At 36.9% G+C, this 19,139-nt stretch overlaps 1 protein-coding gene and 1 long non-coding RNA gene across 2 annotated transcripts in view; both read right to left on the bottom strand.

The window, feature by feature from the left end:
* The window catches only part of LOC114458314 (uncharacterized), a 35,247-nt gene extending 26,001 nt beyond the window's left edge, over positions 1-9,246 (bottom strand). Inside the window, exons 1-2 of the mRNA XM_028440719.1 lie at positions 9,175-9,246; positions 8,061-8,372 (exon numbers count right to left, since the gene is read on the bottom strand). Coding sequence (XP_028296520.1) covers positions 8,061-8,372; positions 9,175-9,220 — 358 coding nt within the window. The 5' untranslated portion in view covers positions 9,221-9,246. The remainder of the gene's footprint in view (positions 1-8,060; positions 8,373-9,174) is intronic.
* Positions 4,065-6,168, bottom strand: LOC114458267 (uncharacterized). Its single transcript, XR_003673004.1, has 4 exons — positions 6,141-6,168; positions 5,927-6,070; positions 5,687-5,712; positions 4,065-4,132 (listed from the first exon to the last, which is right to left on the bottom strand). It is a non-coding gene; the product is annotated as an uncharacterized LOC114458267 (long non-coding RNA).
* Positions 9,247-19,139: the final 9,893 nt, after the last annotated feature.

The raw sequence follows: 19,139 nt of genomic DNA, 5'->3' as shown, positions 1-19,139 counted from the left end.
TATGGGAAGTGTTACAGGGGAAGTGTTGGAAGCAAAGTGCCATTTCGGGAGGTTCTTCAAGAACGCAAGGGGCCTTAAGATACTATATTGTGGATACACTAAGTGAGACTCAGGAGGACTTTAGTCAGGAGGCAACCCGCAGTACCAGAGACCTCTCAGCTCCAGTTTCATCCCAAAACCACAGGAGGGACTCTCCTGCACCTAACCAATAAGAGAGACAGAGAGACAGAGAGAGACAGAGAAAAAGAGAGAGGGAGAGAGAGAGAGAGAGAGTGAAATGGCCCCTAGCTAACAATAGCACGGCATGGGAGCCAACTTGATGTTGCCTTGAACAAAGTTCTTGAGATTACTCTAACAGGATCAGCTGAGAGGAAAATTGACTGTTTGACAACCATCATCTTCACCATGGCCAGAGAGCGCTTTGCCACAGATGAGAGGATAAGCATTAGCAGAAAGCGTAGCAACCAGCTGGACAGGAGGGCAAATGAGATCTTGTGCTTCAGAGGGTAGATCAAGACTCAATAAGCAGTACAAAAGAGCAAGTGCCAAGGAGAAAAAGATCTGACCAGTGGACTCCGAATGCCACTCTGCAGACTGAGAAGGGCAGAAAGGTCTTTGAAACTGAGGAAGGAGTAGGAGACCAAAAAGAACCCAGTTGATTAAGGACCCATACAGGTTTACCAAAAATCTGTTGAGTAAAGCAAGATCTGGGAGACTGACCAGCCTCAAGCAGGTTGTGCAGGAGTTCCTAAAAGAGGGCCATTGTGATACTTCCCGGAATCAAGCCTGGAGCACACACCCTATGATCGGTGGGACTGAAACTCCTAAGGAGGAGCTTGACACCAGCAAACCAACATGGAGGGGAGTAAAGGACATAGTGCAAAAAGCCCGATCAGCATCTGCCCCAGTACCAAGCGCTATACCTTACAACTTGTACAAAAATGCCTAATCGTAATGGGCCGTACCATCTCCCCCATCCTGTTTGTCAACAGAGTGAATCTGATCATAACAGAGGCAGAAAATGAGTCCAGAGGGCCATTAATGGAGTCCGGCACCCGACAACCTCAAATAAAAGGCCTTATGGATGACCTCACTACCGCACTTGACGATGTGGCAACCTGGGCTCGAATACGGTTCAAGCCGAAGAAATCGAGGTGCATGTAATCAGAAATTTAAGGGCTGGCTCTTCCAGCATGGGCTACTACCAAGACTGATGTAGCTACTAACAATTTACAAAGTGTCATGACAGCAGTGGAAGGAGTTGAAAAGCAAGTGAATAAACATCTTTGCAAGTGGCTTGGAATCCCACAAAACTTCACGTCAGTAGGGCTATTCATCAGGTCTGGCTGGCTACAACTACCTCTATCATTAGTGGTTGAAGAATTCAAGGTGGATAAGTGCAGGGATGCGATGATGTACCAAGATGCCAACAATAAGAAGGTCAGGAATGCAAGTGTCACAACTAGATCAGCTGACACACCAGAATCACCAGCAGTAAGCGCGTTGAAGCTAAAGAACATTATTGGGAACCCAGCCTTAGGAAGGCAAGGACTCAGATTCACCCATTTCTAGCAGTGGGGTTAAGCAGACCCGAGTCAAGGAGGAGAGAAGGAGGTTGAGGGCTAGGGAGAGAAACCATGGCACACATATTGGCAGGGTTCAAGAAGGCTTTTAGCCATGGTAGATACAGATGGCGCCAAGATAAGGTCCTCTGTGCACTGGCTCACACACTGGTGCGGGAGAGACTGAAAAAGCAGTAGACCAACAAGAGACCTACATCATCTATGCAGTTTGTCAGGGAAGGGTAGGAACCACAAGCCCCCAAGAAAATCATGAAGGGCTTTCTCCGACCAGCACAATCATGGGAGATGAGAGTGCACCTGGGCAGGAGACTTATTTATCCCCCAGTTTGTGCAATCACCACTGAGGCTTGACTTGTTTTTGTGCTCAGAGGAGTCAAAAAAGATTATCCTAATAGAACTGACGGTCCTGTGAGAAGAGGGGTGCAAGTTGCCATATGAGAGGAAGGCTTCTAAGTACCAGGACCTTGTCGAGCAGTGCAGGGACAAGGGTTGGTAGGCCTGGCTATTCCTAGTTGAGGTCGGGTGCAGGGGTTTCATGGCACAGTGTGTGTGGAAGACACTCAGAGATCTGGGAGTAGGAGGAAGGGAGAAAAAGACAGCTGTCCTCAGGTTGGGTGAGGCAGCAGAAAGAGCATCTTGTGGACTCTGGAGTAGGAGTTGAGGAATTGTGTTGGGGGCCAGGAGAGGATGGACAGTGACTGCCGCCAAGCAGAGGGTGTTGTGGTTTAGGGTCAGAATGCCCAGTGAGAGTTGGACACCACCTGATGACATCTTCTCCTGACCGAAAGCAAGTCTTGCAGAAATGGCTGTAACAGCATCGATGATGTATTCAACAGTAACGGACACTCACATCACAGACACACACACACAAATAATTATGTAATATTACACACATAAACACACAACGCAGAAGACAACAGAGTTTCATTCATTCAGACTTTCAACCAGGAATTTGAACCGTTATAAATTTACCTTTCTTCATCAGAAACTGCTCTTCCAGTGGCTCCTTCGAGAAGTTTTTAACTTTAAGAAGCAGTTTACTACTTGGTTGAATATTTATTCTTGTTAATGTTGATGTAATTTAGAACAGAAACTTGAACAGTTTGTTGCTTAATGCAGATCTGACATCACGTTATTTTTCCTCTGTTAATTAATGTTCTGGGGTTGTGTTGGAATGGACTATTATTCATGGTTTCTTTTTGTGTTTATTACTATAATTATATATCTTTATACTCAATAATCCTGTTAATAAAATATATTATCAGTCAGTTTTGTATCTCCATGTGTGCACGCGCACCACCCCTTCTCCGTCTCCACTCGACACCACCCGCAAGCCGAAGTGACTTCTTTGCAGGGCTTCTACGAAGGATGGAACGTGATTACCAAAATGTTTGTAGGATGTCAATAAAGCCCAACATCTTAGCTTATAGAAACAGTTGGAATTTTTCAAATAAAGATAGGTACGGTCATTTTATGTGTCGCAAGTGACACAGTCGGTGTTAAAGGGTTAAGGTTAAGGACGTTTTCACAGCAGCATCACACACGCAGGTCATCAGATACTAATTGTAAGCAACAATACAGGCAGATGCTGTTAATAGAGTTTAAGAACCCCTGTATATTCTGTCTATAAGACCTTTGTAAGACCACACAGTGCTGCAGAGCACAATATTATGTATCAAATAAAAGATATATGGCTGTTACATCATTTACAGATGTAGTATCTGGATTTCCTCGGCTGGGGCAAAGGATCCGTTCTGTTTATGATGTAGTATTAATGATCCACATCCATGCACACATCCATAGATTCTGGAAAGTTATTTTAGAAAAGCAAGGAGACAAAATCTGGTTTGAAACGCCACCAAATAGTTCCAATATTGTATTAAAAATGACATAAGTACCAGTGACAGAAAGCTGCTACTGAAAAGCATATTGTCTGTGTCTGTGTTAGTTTATTATTGTTGAGCCAACCAGGAAAATAATTTGAACACAGGACAATTTTCTTGTATTTTATTTCTGAACCCTTGTAATCCTATGTAGGTTTTGTTAGTTTTATTTTTTTTAAAAAAGAGGTCAAGCAAAGTTAAGTTAAGGAACTTAAATCTGTTTTTTGTGGGAGGTTTAACGGGTGGCAACACGATCAACCAGGTTATGGATTACTTAGGGTAGTTTGGTGCTGTTGGAAGAATATCAAAAGTAACTAGTGAGGAAGATTAGCTACAAATATTTGTAATAATTTGATATTATTCACTGGCTAATTATAAGCCCTTTATAATGTTATTGTCTTTAACAATTATCAGCCACCATTTATGAAAAGTATGAAAACAAACTTATTCTGATTATCATAAACTTGTCCCATCAATCCTTTGGGATATTGTTTGTGTATCTGTGTTTATTGTTAATATGTGTAACAGTTCAACAGCTTAAATATTACGTAGGTTACAGATTCTTGGATGCTGGGACGTATATGAGTCACTTACTGTGGTGCTGGGCAGGGCCTTGATGATTCATGATCCCACATCATCATAGATCACTCTGCTGTCCTGCTCATCCTGAGTGAAAACAAAGTACTTCAGAAGTAGAAACTATAGTGATAACCAGTTACAATCCACAGTCACAACTCTTTAGTTCATGTGAAAAAGTAACAAATGATACAAAGCATCTCTGAAATTACTTTCTCAGACAGTCCACTCAAACTACAGACAACTAATGATACACTTTTTAACTTTAGCACAAAACTCATGACCTTGGTTTTGGTAAAGCCTCTAAAGTTAAATCTAGGAAGACCCTGAATTATAAAGAGATGATTCATTACATTCTTGGTGTTTTTCAAGTGTGTGTGAGGTGGCATAAAGCTGCAGATAGGACAGAGTGGGAAACAGTTATAGGACACAAGCTCAGACTTGATCACCCTGTAGCTGGTCACCTTTGATGAGGGTGTCTAGTGTTAAAACCCCCTGATTCAAAGGAACTGTATTGGTTTTTGTACAGTGATTTGTAATTGTCTGTCTTGAGGACTGCAGATGGAAATGATGAAATGCTGATTAATGCTCCTGTACATGGTCCCTGTCAAATAAATTAAATAAAATAAATAAAAATGATGCATCCCAAATTTACATCCTTCCCAAATCTGAGACACAGCTCCCCCGCCACTCTCAAACGGTAAACCCCATGTTGACTACCATCTTAAAAAAGGACTGTTTCACCCACCTACCAGAGTGATAGAGAAAGCAGGTGTACATTCCTATGTGCTGGAGGATGGTAGTACATGGAATGCATCTCATCTCTCTCTGGTCCCAGACAGCTCAAAGAACATCATTAAAACCATGACTGCTGCCCCAGCCCCTGAGCCAGAACTTGCACCACCACTGTTTGATAACGTTCCTAGACCCACGAGGTTCAGAAATAAGCCTGCTTGGCTTAACAATTACAAACATTATTTGTTCTCATGGCCTTTGGGGGAAATATTGAAATAGAAAATGATGTAAAAAAAAAGGGAAAAACATTCCAGACAATGTGAAATGACTTTGTCATGATGTGAATTACAAGTGGAAGAGATACTGTAATTGTAGTTGTAAGGTTATGTTGCTACTTTATAATTATTTTGTACTACTGAGTAATGTTGTTAATATTAACAAGTGATTGCAGTGAAAAAACAATAATGAAGATTGAAGTTAACACTAATTTACAGTCAGTCTTATTTGATTTCAGGTATTGATTATTTCCTAGTTATCAGTAACATTCTTAAACAAAGGGGAAATATGTTGTGTCTTCAGTTGCTACACCACAGGGGTCGCTGTGGTTGAATGATGCTGTGTTGCTGACTGTATAGCAGAGAAGAAGAAGAAAGTAAAAAGTTCATGTTTTCATACACGAGTCTGCTGTCTCTTTTAATATTCCTAACCACGTACATAACACCTGTGTTTAATAATTCAGATTCTTTTCTTTAGGTCTAAACCTAGAGCAGTCACATATCAACCACTCTGTGTATTGGGAAACAATCACTGGTTACTTTTGCTGCTGTTGGACCACATTTGAGAACCTAAATAGTTCCTGAGAGCTGACGTGTGTTTAGTAAGAAGCTGGTTGGTTATAAATATACTCACAGGAACACAATCTTGATCTTGAGCATCTGTAACAAAAAAAAAAGACATTTCTGTCATTGGAATTGAATCAAAAACTGGTTATTGATGTTATAACTAAAGTCGTACAGTGTTGATATGATTCTCAGCAGCAAACAAACAGAAAAGAAGAGTTTATCCTTTCATAGTTTGTCCTCTCTGAGTCACAGACCTTTATGTTCTGTTGTCATAGGTTTTTAACTAAATCTTTGTAGAGATACACACCTTCTGCTGCTCCAGTCCTCCTCCTGTATTTAATCTGAACAGTAGTAACAATAACAACCAGGATGATCAGCAGGCAAATCTTTGCAATGTTGAGGATGAAGATGATCTTGTTTGGAGTCGAATCAGACGTTAAATCAACTGGAGCTGAAAACAATGAAGAACATATAAAGACAGTGTTTACATGTTAAAGGTGAGATTTGATTGGTCGTCCTACCTGTAGACACAAGTGTGTAGTCAGCAGATATTTTCACTTCATCGTCTGTAACAAACTGGCAGGTGTATTGTCTGCTGTGGTTACTCTGATGTGTTATTGTCAGAGAGGAAAGACAGCTTTTTTCATCTTTTCGCTCCAGCTCAGCACTTTCCTCGTCCAGCAGGAGCAGGCTGCCACGTTCACAGACAGAATCAAGGTGGTTCCTCCGCAGAGTGCACGTCAGTGTGACTCCTCCCACTGGATCAGTGCTTTGATTTGCTGACACTGAGGAAAATGTGAAAGTATGCAAATAATTAAATGAACAGTGATATTTGTGGTCAGTACCAGGGTTGGGGTAAATTATATTTTCAGTTACAATTACTGTAAGTTTTCAATTACCCATGTTCAATTACAATTCATTTACAATTATAGTGACAAGCATTTTTCCAAAACAATGCAAATACAATTACGTTTTTTCAATTACCCATGTTCAATTACAACTCAAATGCGATTAAAGTGACCAGCATTTTTTCCAATTACAATTAAATTACAATTATTTGTAATCCTCAGAACGTCAATTACAATTACATTCTCAATGACTAAATTCAATTACAATTAATCACAATTCCTGAGCCTGAAATAAAAAAAGTTACCCTTCCTCTTATTAGCTTTCTGTTAGCATCTCTAATGATAACTGGTCATAAATCAGCTGTAAAATACCTATTATTGATAATATTATTACATAATATCAATTATGCAAATACTATTATAATTGACCCCAACCCTGGTCAGTACTGATGGTCTTTAAAGCTGCAGTATGTAAGTTTTTTTTTTTGGCCTCATTTGGTCAAATATCCATAATCATCTTTGAGGATATTGTAAACTAAAGTGTTCTGAGTGGACAGTGAATCTTTGTAAATGAGCTGTAGAAATACAGCAGCGTGACGCTGGACTGCTGTGTTACTATTGGCTGTTTGAGCTGTTCGTAAAAAATCTATGGGCGTTCACAATCTGAGAGTAGTGACAGTGCAATGGCAGATGTTCCAGCAGAAGGTGGAGATAGCTTGTAAATCTAAGAGAAACACACAAGACCAGTAAGTTTCTGTTCAGAAAGCGAGGGAGCGTCTCACGATTCTGCATACTGCAGCTTTAACATCTACTGCTCTGCCCAGGCTGAGGGAGGGATGGCAGGTTGACAGAGGGGACACATTTTGAAGACAATTGAGACACCATCTCCCCTCATCCCCTCTCAAATGGCCTACAGGGCGGGGCTGGAATGCCTTGTGATTAAATCGGCCAATCACGTCTTACACCAGCTTCACTCTTTGTTCTGGGCCCATCTCAGCAGCTCAAGAAGAAAAATGTAGGACTCTCAAATGTCTGGACATAATTTCTTCTGCTACGCCACCTGCGTGAAGGCTTAGTTTCAGGAACAAACAGAAACAGGACTGCTAAATCTTTACTTGTGACTAAAACTTAAAAAATAACTACTGTTGTCATCTGTCCTAGAGCTGTTCAACTAAAGAAATAGTGAGAAAATAGAGGAAAAACCATCCCTAATTACCATGAAAGTTCTATAAAAATATCAATTATAATTTAACATTTGTTACAGTTCTATGTACAGTTCTACACATATGTAGTTAACAATATGTTTCATATCAAGCTTTAGCACATTTTACCATTTTAAAAAAGAGGTATAGTAACACAGAAAAGTCTCAGACGCCCACACCAAAAATAATAGAACCTATGATATCATTGATTAGGAAGTAGAGGAAAAAGCCTACATTGGAGTGTGTTGAACTGGTGGAGTTTCTACATGTGATTCCTCAAAGCTTCAGTCATAGATCATATTTATCTGTTTGGGTCTGAATGTGACTTTCTCTGCATTGTTCATTGTCGTAGTAAATTTAGGAACAGCTGCAATAATGTCATGTTACTCACGTGTTAAAATGTTCAGAAACACATATGTGTAGTGTTCATATGTTTTCCCATAGTAACATCTGTAAAGTCCTGCATCCTCAGAGGAGATGTTTGTGATGGTCAAAGAACATCTACGGCCCAGACTCAGTTTATCAGCTTGAGGTGAATCTTCATTAATCTGTCCACCACTAACAATGATATCAATAGTAAATCTGTCTCTGTAGTACAGCCAGTTAATGAGAGAACATGATGTTTCAGATGAATTCACATTGTTACAGGACATGATGACCTCATCTCCAGCTCTGTGATAGATCAAGATGTCATCACTGCTGCCTGCAGCAAAGAAACACAGAGCAGTCGTTATAAAGCTATAAAATAAAACAGGGTTGGGGTCAATTGTAATTGCGTAATTGATAATTAATTACAATTATGGCATAATTATAATTTAAAAACTCTGTCGTAATCGTGATTAAACTGTAATTGAGTTTAGATAACTGACTTTGTAATTGCCACATTTTCAATTACAACTCAATTACAATTGCAGTGACCTGCATTTTTTTTCATCATTTTTAAAATCATATTTCCTCTTACACACAATACCTTCAGATTAATCTTTGTAAGTTTTTAAAATAAATTATTTCATTTTATTTCCACAAATGTAAAAACTGAAAGTTTTTCATAAACTAAAAGAAGAAGAAGAGGAAGCTCCAAATAAAAAACCTTCTTAACATAAATTTATAATTTTCATTCTGTGGCCCTAAATTAGGTCCATACTCCTTCATTGTGTTCTCCTAATCATTTTATACTGTTTGTTCATAGAAATAAACTAATATTGATCAAAATGATCACAACTTGAGTAGATTCAATTTTCAAACTTAAAACTGATGTATTTCAGCTTTTTGGGTCCATTATTATCTGACTGAAATATGACTAATGTTAAAATTATCTATTTTTTTTTTTTTTTTCTGCTGTCAAAATGAGCTGTTTTTTATGGTATTTTGTCTATATTCTCTAACCATCCATGTTTTTAACACAGAGGTCTGGTTTCCTTTTCATTAATTAATTAAAACAAATGAAATCCAAAGCATCTACTCTGTTAAATGATAAAACAACATCAACAGAAGAAGAAGTTTACCTCCAAGCACGAGCACAAAGAGCAGAGTGAGCTGCAGGAGAAGCATTCTGCTGTAGATCAATGTTTCTAATGTTTCCTCACACTCTGATCTGTGAGTGCACTGAGCAAAAATATCATCTTATATCAGTGATGTCATAAAAAGAGGAAGAGGAGTTTAAATGGGTGGGGTTTATGCATATAAAAAACAAAAAAAAAAAACACATTATACAGTGATTCTAAACTTTAAATAATGTGCTACACACACAAGGCCAAACAGAATGAAACAGTTCAACTTTATCACCAAAAAAGGAAATTACAAAGTCGACTATAGTGAACACAGAACATCACAGCAGAGACACTGACAATAATGAACAGTCACATTATTCCAACAGTTTACACTCATTTCACTACATTTATTATTCTTGAAAAATAGTTTTCATCTTCAACATCTAATTAAAAAAAAAATGTTTTTAACACGTTTTTACATATTTTTATTCATTTTTTTTTTTTTTTTTTTTAGAATGTTTTAATTTTACTTTGATGCAATAAAAAAAAAAAAAAATCTAAACAAATGTGGTTAAAAAAAGAAACAATATAAATCTATGAAATAATATAAATAAAAGTCAGAATGAAGAGAGGAAGAGGAGAGAGAGGAGAAAACACAGACTGCAGAGAGAGAAACATGTTACAGCATCAACATTTACATAGAATCACTTTAATGCTTTATTTAATGTGAGAGAGAGAAGAAGAGGACCTAAACCAGGGGTTGGTGACCTTTAGGATCAGCCATTGAGTGAAGATGTTACTTTTGTGTGTGATCTGCCTGAAAACAGATGTTGTGGAATAAATGTATTTCCAGATGCAGCAAAACAACAAGGCAGACGACTTAGTTTTCTTTGGCAGCCATTTTAATCCAACGCTTCATAATACAGACACAGTACGTTGATCATAGGTTCCTTTGGCTAAACATAGCTTAGTTGCACAATCATTTCCTTTAATATGAACATGCACGTACAATAGTCTTCAGTTGGTGCGAAACCATTTTTCACATTTAAACCACACCCTGCTTGACTTTCCATTAACACTGAACGACTGTTTTCTCAAACATTGTTCAGTTTAAAAGAAGATTTGTGCAGAAAGTAACAGTTCTCAATGTGTTTTTTATTTATTTATATTCACTTAAACACAGAGGTGTAAAAAGTACTGATATATCCTACTCAAGTAGAACTACTGTTACTTAAATTGTAAAAGTACAAGCAGGAAGTCATTTTGAACAAGGGGTGCTGTTTGTTTTTTTTTGGACAAAAACCTATGAGCCTATAGGCCCATTTAAAATACATTTTAAAAATAAATAGAGAGATAAAGATTCACTACTTTATTATCAGTTACACTTCAGTGAGCACAGCCAGGGTCTGTAATGCACAGACATCATCAGTTCTCAGATGAATATACGCGCTATTAGCTAAACTTCACAATAACACTATAAAGATGCAAGATTTGGTCAGCTGACATGAACTTAAGTCACTGCACCATCTACGTTTATGTCACCTGACTCTATAAAGGGTTTTCACGGACATGGGCAGTAACCCGGATGCGCGGCCATGTTGGCGGGAATCAGAGGTAAACAATATATGTTGGAGGCACTCGGAAGTAAACACTGCGATAGATAAACCATAGAAAATGCGTTCAAGATGCAAAGGCGTACAGAGAAGGACTTGGTCCGCAGGAAAGGGACGTATTTGGAAAAGTTAGGCTTTATTGGTAGTGCAGATCCATTCCAGTTGGCTTCCTCATCTTGGATCAATGACGACCCGGAGAGTCTTCTGTTTATTATATATCCTGATATTATCAACTACTTGGTTTTCTCGCCAAGCCCATACACAGCGGAACACCTCAAATCTAATAAAAGTTTGGAGTAGGGCTGCAACTAACGACTATTTTAAAAGTCGACTAGTCATCGATTATTAAAACGATTAATCGACTAATCAGATGACAAATTGCACAATTATTTGCTCTATGTTGCTACAATCTTTCAAATTTGGCCTGGGTCCAATTACGACAAATAAAACAATAAATATAAATACATAAATAAAACAATTCCCAACTTAAAGTGTAAACAGGTTCCTTACAAACATAAATTAAATTGAATACATCATCACTAGAATGTGATTCATTAATAGCATTTACACAAAGAGTTAATGAGCTGATATTTTATGAAACATGTTTGTGCATACAGGTCACTCCATTAGTGTTATTGTATGTAATTTATTTATTTCCTCATTTATAATGAAATTATTTTCTAAATAAAAATAAGGCACATGAAAAGGTAATAGTGTTTTTACTGTTTAATATAAACTACTGCTGCTGAATCTAGTTTATTTTATATCTGATAATGAGTTACATAAATATCTCTGATTTACTATAATTAAACCAGATCAATTGATGATTTAATCATTAATATATTGAGAAAATTACTAATGGGATATTCTGGTGTAATAATCACAATCTTTACATTACTGTCTAATGGGACCAGTTTTGTTTGTGAAAACGTGAAATATAATGAAAAATATTGTGTTTCACAAGTTGGGACAGATGAATAGTGACGATAGTTTTATGCCAAAATTTATTTCACACGACATGTGACATGTTAGCATTTATCTTTCCATAAAAGTGTTAAATCTGACCATTAATAAATCTGTGGCCCTTTGTGGTTTAATGACCATAAGACGTGGACTTTTTACTGGTCTCTTCCTCTCATGAAGTGGTTAGCATTAGCTCTTAGCCCAGTCTTATGTGTCGGTGGGTTAGCTTAGCTTAGTTAGCTTTAGTCCTCTTTCCAGTTGATAAGTGTTGCTGCAGGTTCCTTTGGTTGGATCTGATGGAGGAACTTAGACTGGTTGACTTTGTTGGATGGGTGTCTGATCTTAACTTAACTAGCGGTGCGTGATGTGTCGCTGCTCGTCACAGCGTCAGGTAGACTGTGACGAGCAGAGCTACATGTGTGAGAAGCGTCGACAGCGCTGAGCTCACGGTAAGAGTGACATATTCTTACCAATGGGAGTGTTTTTGATGATATATGTCCCTCTAACGTGCATACAGCTCTGAGCACAGATATATAGACGGTTGGATGAGCATGAAAAACAATGTAAAGCTCCATCCGCAGCTTGAAGAAGACGGTGATGACGTAACCGACAATTGTCAACAAACACCTTTGTCAGTGACTAATTCTGTTATCAATTTTTGTCGACACCGTCGACTAATCGTTGCACCCTTAGTTTGGAGGTCTATAACCAGATGGTGGGTGGGTGGGTGGGTGAGGGAGATATCATGCAGTATCAAGTCATCAACAACAGATGTGTTGTGAAGGCCAAAGTAAGTAAAGCAATAATGGTAAAAGGTCAGACGTTTCAAGAACTGTGTTACTACTGTGGCCGGCTATTAAATGTGATTATATAAAGTCAATAATGCTACATGCAGTAGCTTGATATGAATTATATTCTTAACATCACACTAGAAAATTATGGCAAGCCCTTTTAACATTTAATAAGTCTGGCGGACATGTAGCAATTTAGTTTTCACTAGTGGAAATTACATTTGAACATGTTGAAATGTTAATTCAAGATATCTGTAAAGCCATTTTCACACGTAACAAATATATTCCAACATGTCAAAATGTCATTTCGACATGTAGAAACTGAATTACAGATATTTGCAATTACATTTTTACATGTAACAATTGAATTTCAGATATCTTATTAAATGTTAAAAGGGCTTGCCATAAGAAAATTAGTTAAGAGTCGCTGCCATCAACAATTCACTTAATTGACAAGAAATGGGCTGAACACAAGTTTGGATGTTGTCCAGATGTTTGCCTCATAGTTTCAGGTTTAGCTTCGCTAGCCACAAGCGCCTCCTTTCCTCTGATAACTTGACATTGTTCTCCCTGATTTGTTATAACTTTTGGCAGTCTATAAAACTCCAAATGTTTTAATAATTCATCATTTCCTCTCTAAATTTGGGATTTGCTTGTGTGCGTGCACTTTGTTTATCTGCTGAATATTGCCAATATGGCGACTTCTGGGTTGATGACGCTGTTGATGACGCGCCATGCCAGCCCTCCATTAGCTCCAAAACCTTTTTATGCACACCACAAGAAAATACTCTGACTATTTAAGCACATTGTTGAACAGCTCTCCACATCCATTACACAAAAAACACACACACAAAATAACACTTTTTGTCTCCATCTCCAACCTTTTAACGCAAACCATAAGGAAATAATGTCCGACTATTTAAATGCTGTTTAACAACTTTTTACATCCATTACGCACAGAACACGCGATCAAAATAACACACTCCATCTCCATCCCCACCACCTTGCAAAAATACTATAGTGTGACATTAAACTGCATGAATAGATATGAAAGTGTGCAGCGGCACCATGCTCTTACTTTAAGCTTCAGGCTGGGTGCCTGGTTACAGGTGTCCAAATGTTGAGCTGAGCTCTGAGGTCATGGAGATAAAGTCTCTCATGAGGGGACAAATATCCAGGAAGTTCAGAATCTCTGTGTGAGCATGCATTAGCAAAAGGTGTGTGAGTCTATTCTCGGTCATAGTGCTGCGTACCCATAGCTTCAAAAGACGCAAGGCGGAGAAAGTGTGCTCGGATGAGGCCACGAAGATGGGTAGGCCAAGACACAACTTGAACAGTTTTTCTACCTCTGAAAACATGGCTCTTGTTTGTGGCTGGAGCTTTGTCAAATACGATAATCCAAAATGCGTTTCTGTGCCATATTTCCTCCTCCTCGTTTCTGTCATTAGACTGTAAATATACTAGTCTGCTGATGCCTTGGCTGTATGCTGCATGGAGCGAGCGGGAAACCTCTTTACTCCGTGACCACTAGCCTGCTGATTAGGCCGAAAAATAATTAAAGTCCAAAATACACTTAATAGCCTATGTGTGTCAAAATAATTTCCCAAAATATTCATAAAGAATTTATAAATTGCGCAAAATATTTGTGATATTTTTTTTTACACATTATTATTATTATTATTATTATTATTATTAATTTTCATTTAATTCTCTATTTTTTTTCATTTTTTTCCCTCTCAATTTTATTTTGTATATGTATATATGTATATACACATTCATATATATTGTTCCTTTCCCCCACATATTTGACAGTTATTAACTTGTTATTGTCTTTTTCTGTAATGTATGTCTTTTGAAGTCATGTGTGTTTTTGGAGCCTTTTTGTATATTTTTGTGCATTTCTCTTGTCATTTTGTGTGCTTTTTTGAAAATATTGTTTAGTTTTTAGTTTTATTTTACTTATTTTGTATATTTTATTATAAATACCTTATGTGTGGTGAGGGCATGTGTGTGTGTGTGTGTGTGTGTGTGTGTTCCCGTGAAATGTTTGAGATGCTTATGACCAAACTCCATAGCCACTGTAGCGTCAATCAGAAAAGTATCAAAACGTAAAGCTCCAAACTACATGAGTGAGTGAAGTTTTTTTTTTTTTTTTTTTTTTTTTAAACAAAAATCATTGTTTATCTTCGAACCGAGAGGTCAGAGCTTTGCTTTCGTGCGCGGCACCACAGAAAATCCGAAGTTTTCCAGATGAAGTATTGAACGGGTTGAGTTCAATACCGTATCTGGTGGAACGTTAGTGTTAGTGAGCAATTACACGGACAGTTACTGTATCTGGTTTAAACAATGGGAAACGTCGGCAAAAGACTCACCAGTGGCTGACGGTTTGAGACGCTAATGATTGCATGGCTCAGGAGAAAGTGAAGTCTGGTACAGAGATGGAGACGGAAGAGGAAGTGAAGTCTGGTACAGAGATGGAGACGGAAGAGGAAGTGAAGTCTGGTACAGACATGGAGACGGAAGAGGAAGTGAAGTCCGTGACCCGCGATTTGTTTGGAATGACGGGAATCATTTTAAATAACCATGAAATATTAACTGAAATAACTTTTAGCAGTACAAAAACGTTTTTAATATTGACCTTTTATTTTTTGAGCCTAAACAAAACTGCAACACAGTGATGCCATGAACCCAGAACCGGAAGTAGCACGTTTTGCAACACCAAATGACTCCAAAATAACAGATGCACACATTTGGGGTTTTTGGAACCCATTGACTAAGTTTAAGGTTGAACTCATACTGCGTCAGGAAGAAATTTGCTCCACACATACACACACACACGCACACACACACACACGCACACACACACACACACACACACACACTCACACACGCATTATTTTAAATTTATTTCAGTTCTCGACAACCCAGAAATGAAACGTTTGTGCACCATCTGTTGAGAGACGACTGTTGGCATCTGGCATCCATCTTGATCACAGTTCATCTGTTTTGCCATCAACTGCTACTCATCTGTCGGCATCTACGTTAATCAATCGGCAGCGAATGTTGTAAGTTTGTTAATGTCACTTTATGTCTGTATATAATAACATATCATTCACTATTTTGTTAGTATTGTTTGTTAAACTACGTGTTTGTTGAAGATGAATCAGCTCCATGTAACCAGCATTTTTATTGTGTGTCACAGTTTTCTAGAGTGGAAACGTGGTACGTACTATTCTGGTAAGTAAACATGTGTGTTCATCCGTGAACACAGCATTAGAAATGCTCACATTTTCACCACGTAAGCAAAACAAAAGCGCACGAGGCTTTTACTCCGTAGCAGAGCACCACACGCTGGTGGAGTCAAGCCCTTTATAGCGCACAGGGAGAATCTCCGTGTTAACATGCACATTGTTTTAATGGTGACAGTTAAGAAAGCTAAGGTAAGCTAAAGTTCATCACATGGTGCCCAAGGTTATACACGTAGACGCTGCATCGACTGCTGCAGCCATAGACGGAGAGAGGAATGACGTGCGTACATATTATCATTTTTTATTATTGTTTTATCTTATGGTTACTGGATTTTCATTATATTATTTTGTTATTGCTATTATTACTATTACTAATATTATTATAACATTACTATTATTACTATGACTACTTTCACTATTAATATTATCTCTATCTAATTGTACTACTACTGTATTATTGTTATTGTGATTCTTGTATTATTCTTTTTTTATTATTGTTTTATCTTATAGTTACTGATATTCTCATTGTATTATTATTATTATTATTACTATTACCTTATTAATTAATGTTGTTATTGTTAATATTGTATTATAGTTACTGGATTCTCATTATATTATTTTGTTATTGCTATTATTGTTATTGTATAATTTTACTACTATTGTATTAAAGTTATTGGTATTCTTATATTTACCATTGTATTCTCTTTCATTATTATTTTTTTTATTATAGTTACTGGTGTTCTCATTGTATTATTAGTATTGCGACGTCATCATAATATTACCTTATCATTATTTAATATTTATTATTTTGATATTGTTTTTATCGTATTATTATATTATTTTGTTATTGCAATTATTACTATTAATATCATTATATCATTACTTTTATTACTATTAGTACTTTCACTATTAATATTATATCCCTATCAACATATTTATTATTATCATGGCTTTACACAAACTTATCCAGTGGTGGCGCTGGCGTGACCAACTTTCTCAGTTGGTCAGGGGTTGTACAGCATAGACATACATGATGATGAATAGTTGACTTAACTGGCGTACCATAGTTTTGTATGAAGTAAAGATTGACAGTGACTTAAGATCAGTGTTGTGCTAGTTACTGACAAAAAGTAACTAGTTACCGTTATTAGTTACGTCATTAACAAAGTAACAGTTACTATTTATTACTTACACCAAAAAGTAATGCGTTACTGGAAAAAGTAACTTTTGAGTTACTTAGAATTAAAGAATGTATTATTTATTTTGGGTCATTTGTGTCCATACAGCTTCATATTAGTGCTGTAATAATATAATAATCCACCGTTGATCAACTGCTATAAAACAACCATAAATGATGTGCATATAAAGCACAAAACAGCTGCTCCAAAATTAAAACAGTAATTTTTCAGCCTTAACACAGTAATGTAAAGTAAGCTGTGTGTGTTCCAGGTGCACATTCTGCTGTTGAAAATGCTTATAAAAATAAATGTGGAAAAACTAATTCACAGCATTTCTCTCAGCTACACAATGCTAAACATATCAGGCTAATGAGCTGCTGTTAGCAGTGACTCAGCAGTAGCGACAGGCTTCATTTAAGTTAATATTTCATGGTTATTTAAAAAGATTCCCTTTATTCCAAACTTCCTTTAAGTCGCGGGTCACAGAGTCTTCCTCTAAAAAACCATAAAAAACAAAAAAACAGTCCACTTTCTTTTCAGTCTCCATCTCTGTGCCATTATTAGATAAATATAAATTATCTGTTGTGGGGAGATAAATAATTAATAATTATATTCTAATTAAAACAAATAATCAAAATATAAATTCACCCTTAGGTAGGCACTGCCTACCTTGCCTACCCTGACTGCACGTCACTGTGTATATGTTTGTAGCCTATTTTTCATCAACCGATGCCTAATTCACCCAGTCGAGCCTCCACCGGGGTCATCTCAAAGCAAAAGTGGTCCTCTGCCGCCCTCTAGTGTGCGGTGGGTTTGACCCTGGTTGCAGTGGTCCTGAAGGGTGTGCATGTGTTCCTGGTTTTAGTGTGCTGTGAAGTGGTGCTGTACTTGTTTGCAGTGTAGTTTATTGATAAGGGTCATGTGTGTTAAATGGGGCTGGGGCGGCGCCACCTGGGCCAACAGTAACCTTGTGTGGAGTTCCTCTGAACTGTTGGTGTTAGCAACTCTTAGTGAATTAATTCAATAAAAATAATTCTTATCCCTCTGTCCTGTGGTGTATTTCTGGCCTCTGACATCAGATCAGACTGGGTAAAAAAGGTGGTGTCAGCGAATACAATAGAACCCTATGCTACCGCATCCTGACTACTCACGCTAGTGAATTTATTTATAGTATTGTTCAGTTTTACTTGTGAAAGGTAATCTTATGGGATCTGGTTTGAATACTGCGCCGGTTATTGCAAATAAAAGCTGTATAAAACACCGGCATAGTTGTTCTCTAGTGCTAGCACAGAGTGAGGAGACCTCTCCAATATGGGGATGAAATTAAATGTAAAACACCAAGAGCTACTGGTTTCCCATGTCTGCTGGAAACTCAAAATTATGAGATACTAAGTCATAATTATGACTTAGTATGAAAACATACATGTTGATCCCAGACAGTGTTTACTTGTTTTCCAAAAACATTTTAAAAGAATAATTATATATTTTTTTCCTTTACAAAACCTTAATGTTGATTAATACTAAACAATAAAACTTGATTAATTATTTTAGTTCATATCTATGGGGCACCGATTGTAAAGTTGCGCATGGTTTAATAAAACTAAAACAGCAACTTTTCACAACAAAACGTATGTCAATTTTTTTATGTTACTTTTGACCAGATTTTCAGAAAAACTTGTAAACATATGACGTCAATGTTAAATCTACATTTAAAACTATGTGTTAAATCTAAATCTAAATGTTACATTTACAATTTAACATATATATATATGTTAAATCTAAATGTAAAATTTAATTCTAAATGTTACATATAAAACTACATTTTAAATCTAAATGTAAATGTTAAATCTAAACCTAAATGTTAAATCTAAATGTTACAGTTAAATCTAAATCTAGATTTAACATTGACGTTATATTTTTACGAGAAAAGTAAATACAACAAATTTCACAAATATTGCTGTAAATCTGGCCAAAAGTAACATTAAAAAATACCTTTTTTAAATGTAATTTGTTGCTCAATGTTGCGAAAAATTAATGTTTATTAAACCATGTGCAACTTTACAATCGGCACCCCACACATATCACAGTTTGTGTCATTTGTTTATATAATATAGTGGTCAAAACCCTTGATCTGAAGCTCAACTATAATTTATTGCTTATGGTAAATGTATTGCTAAAAGATATATT

Source organism: Gouania willdenowi (assembly GCF_900634775.1).
Source record: "Gouania willdenowi chromosome 24 unlocalized genomic scaffold, fGouWil2.1 scaffold_320_arrow_ctg1, whole genome shotgun sequence".
Lineage (NCBI taxonomy): Eukaryota > Metazoa > Chordata > Actinopteri > Blenniiformes > Gobiesocidae > Gouania > Gouania willdenowi.
The sequence above is the reverse complement of the archived record's forward strand: the minus strand, read 5'-3'. Positions and strand labels throughout refer to the sequence as shown.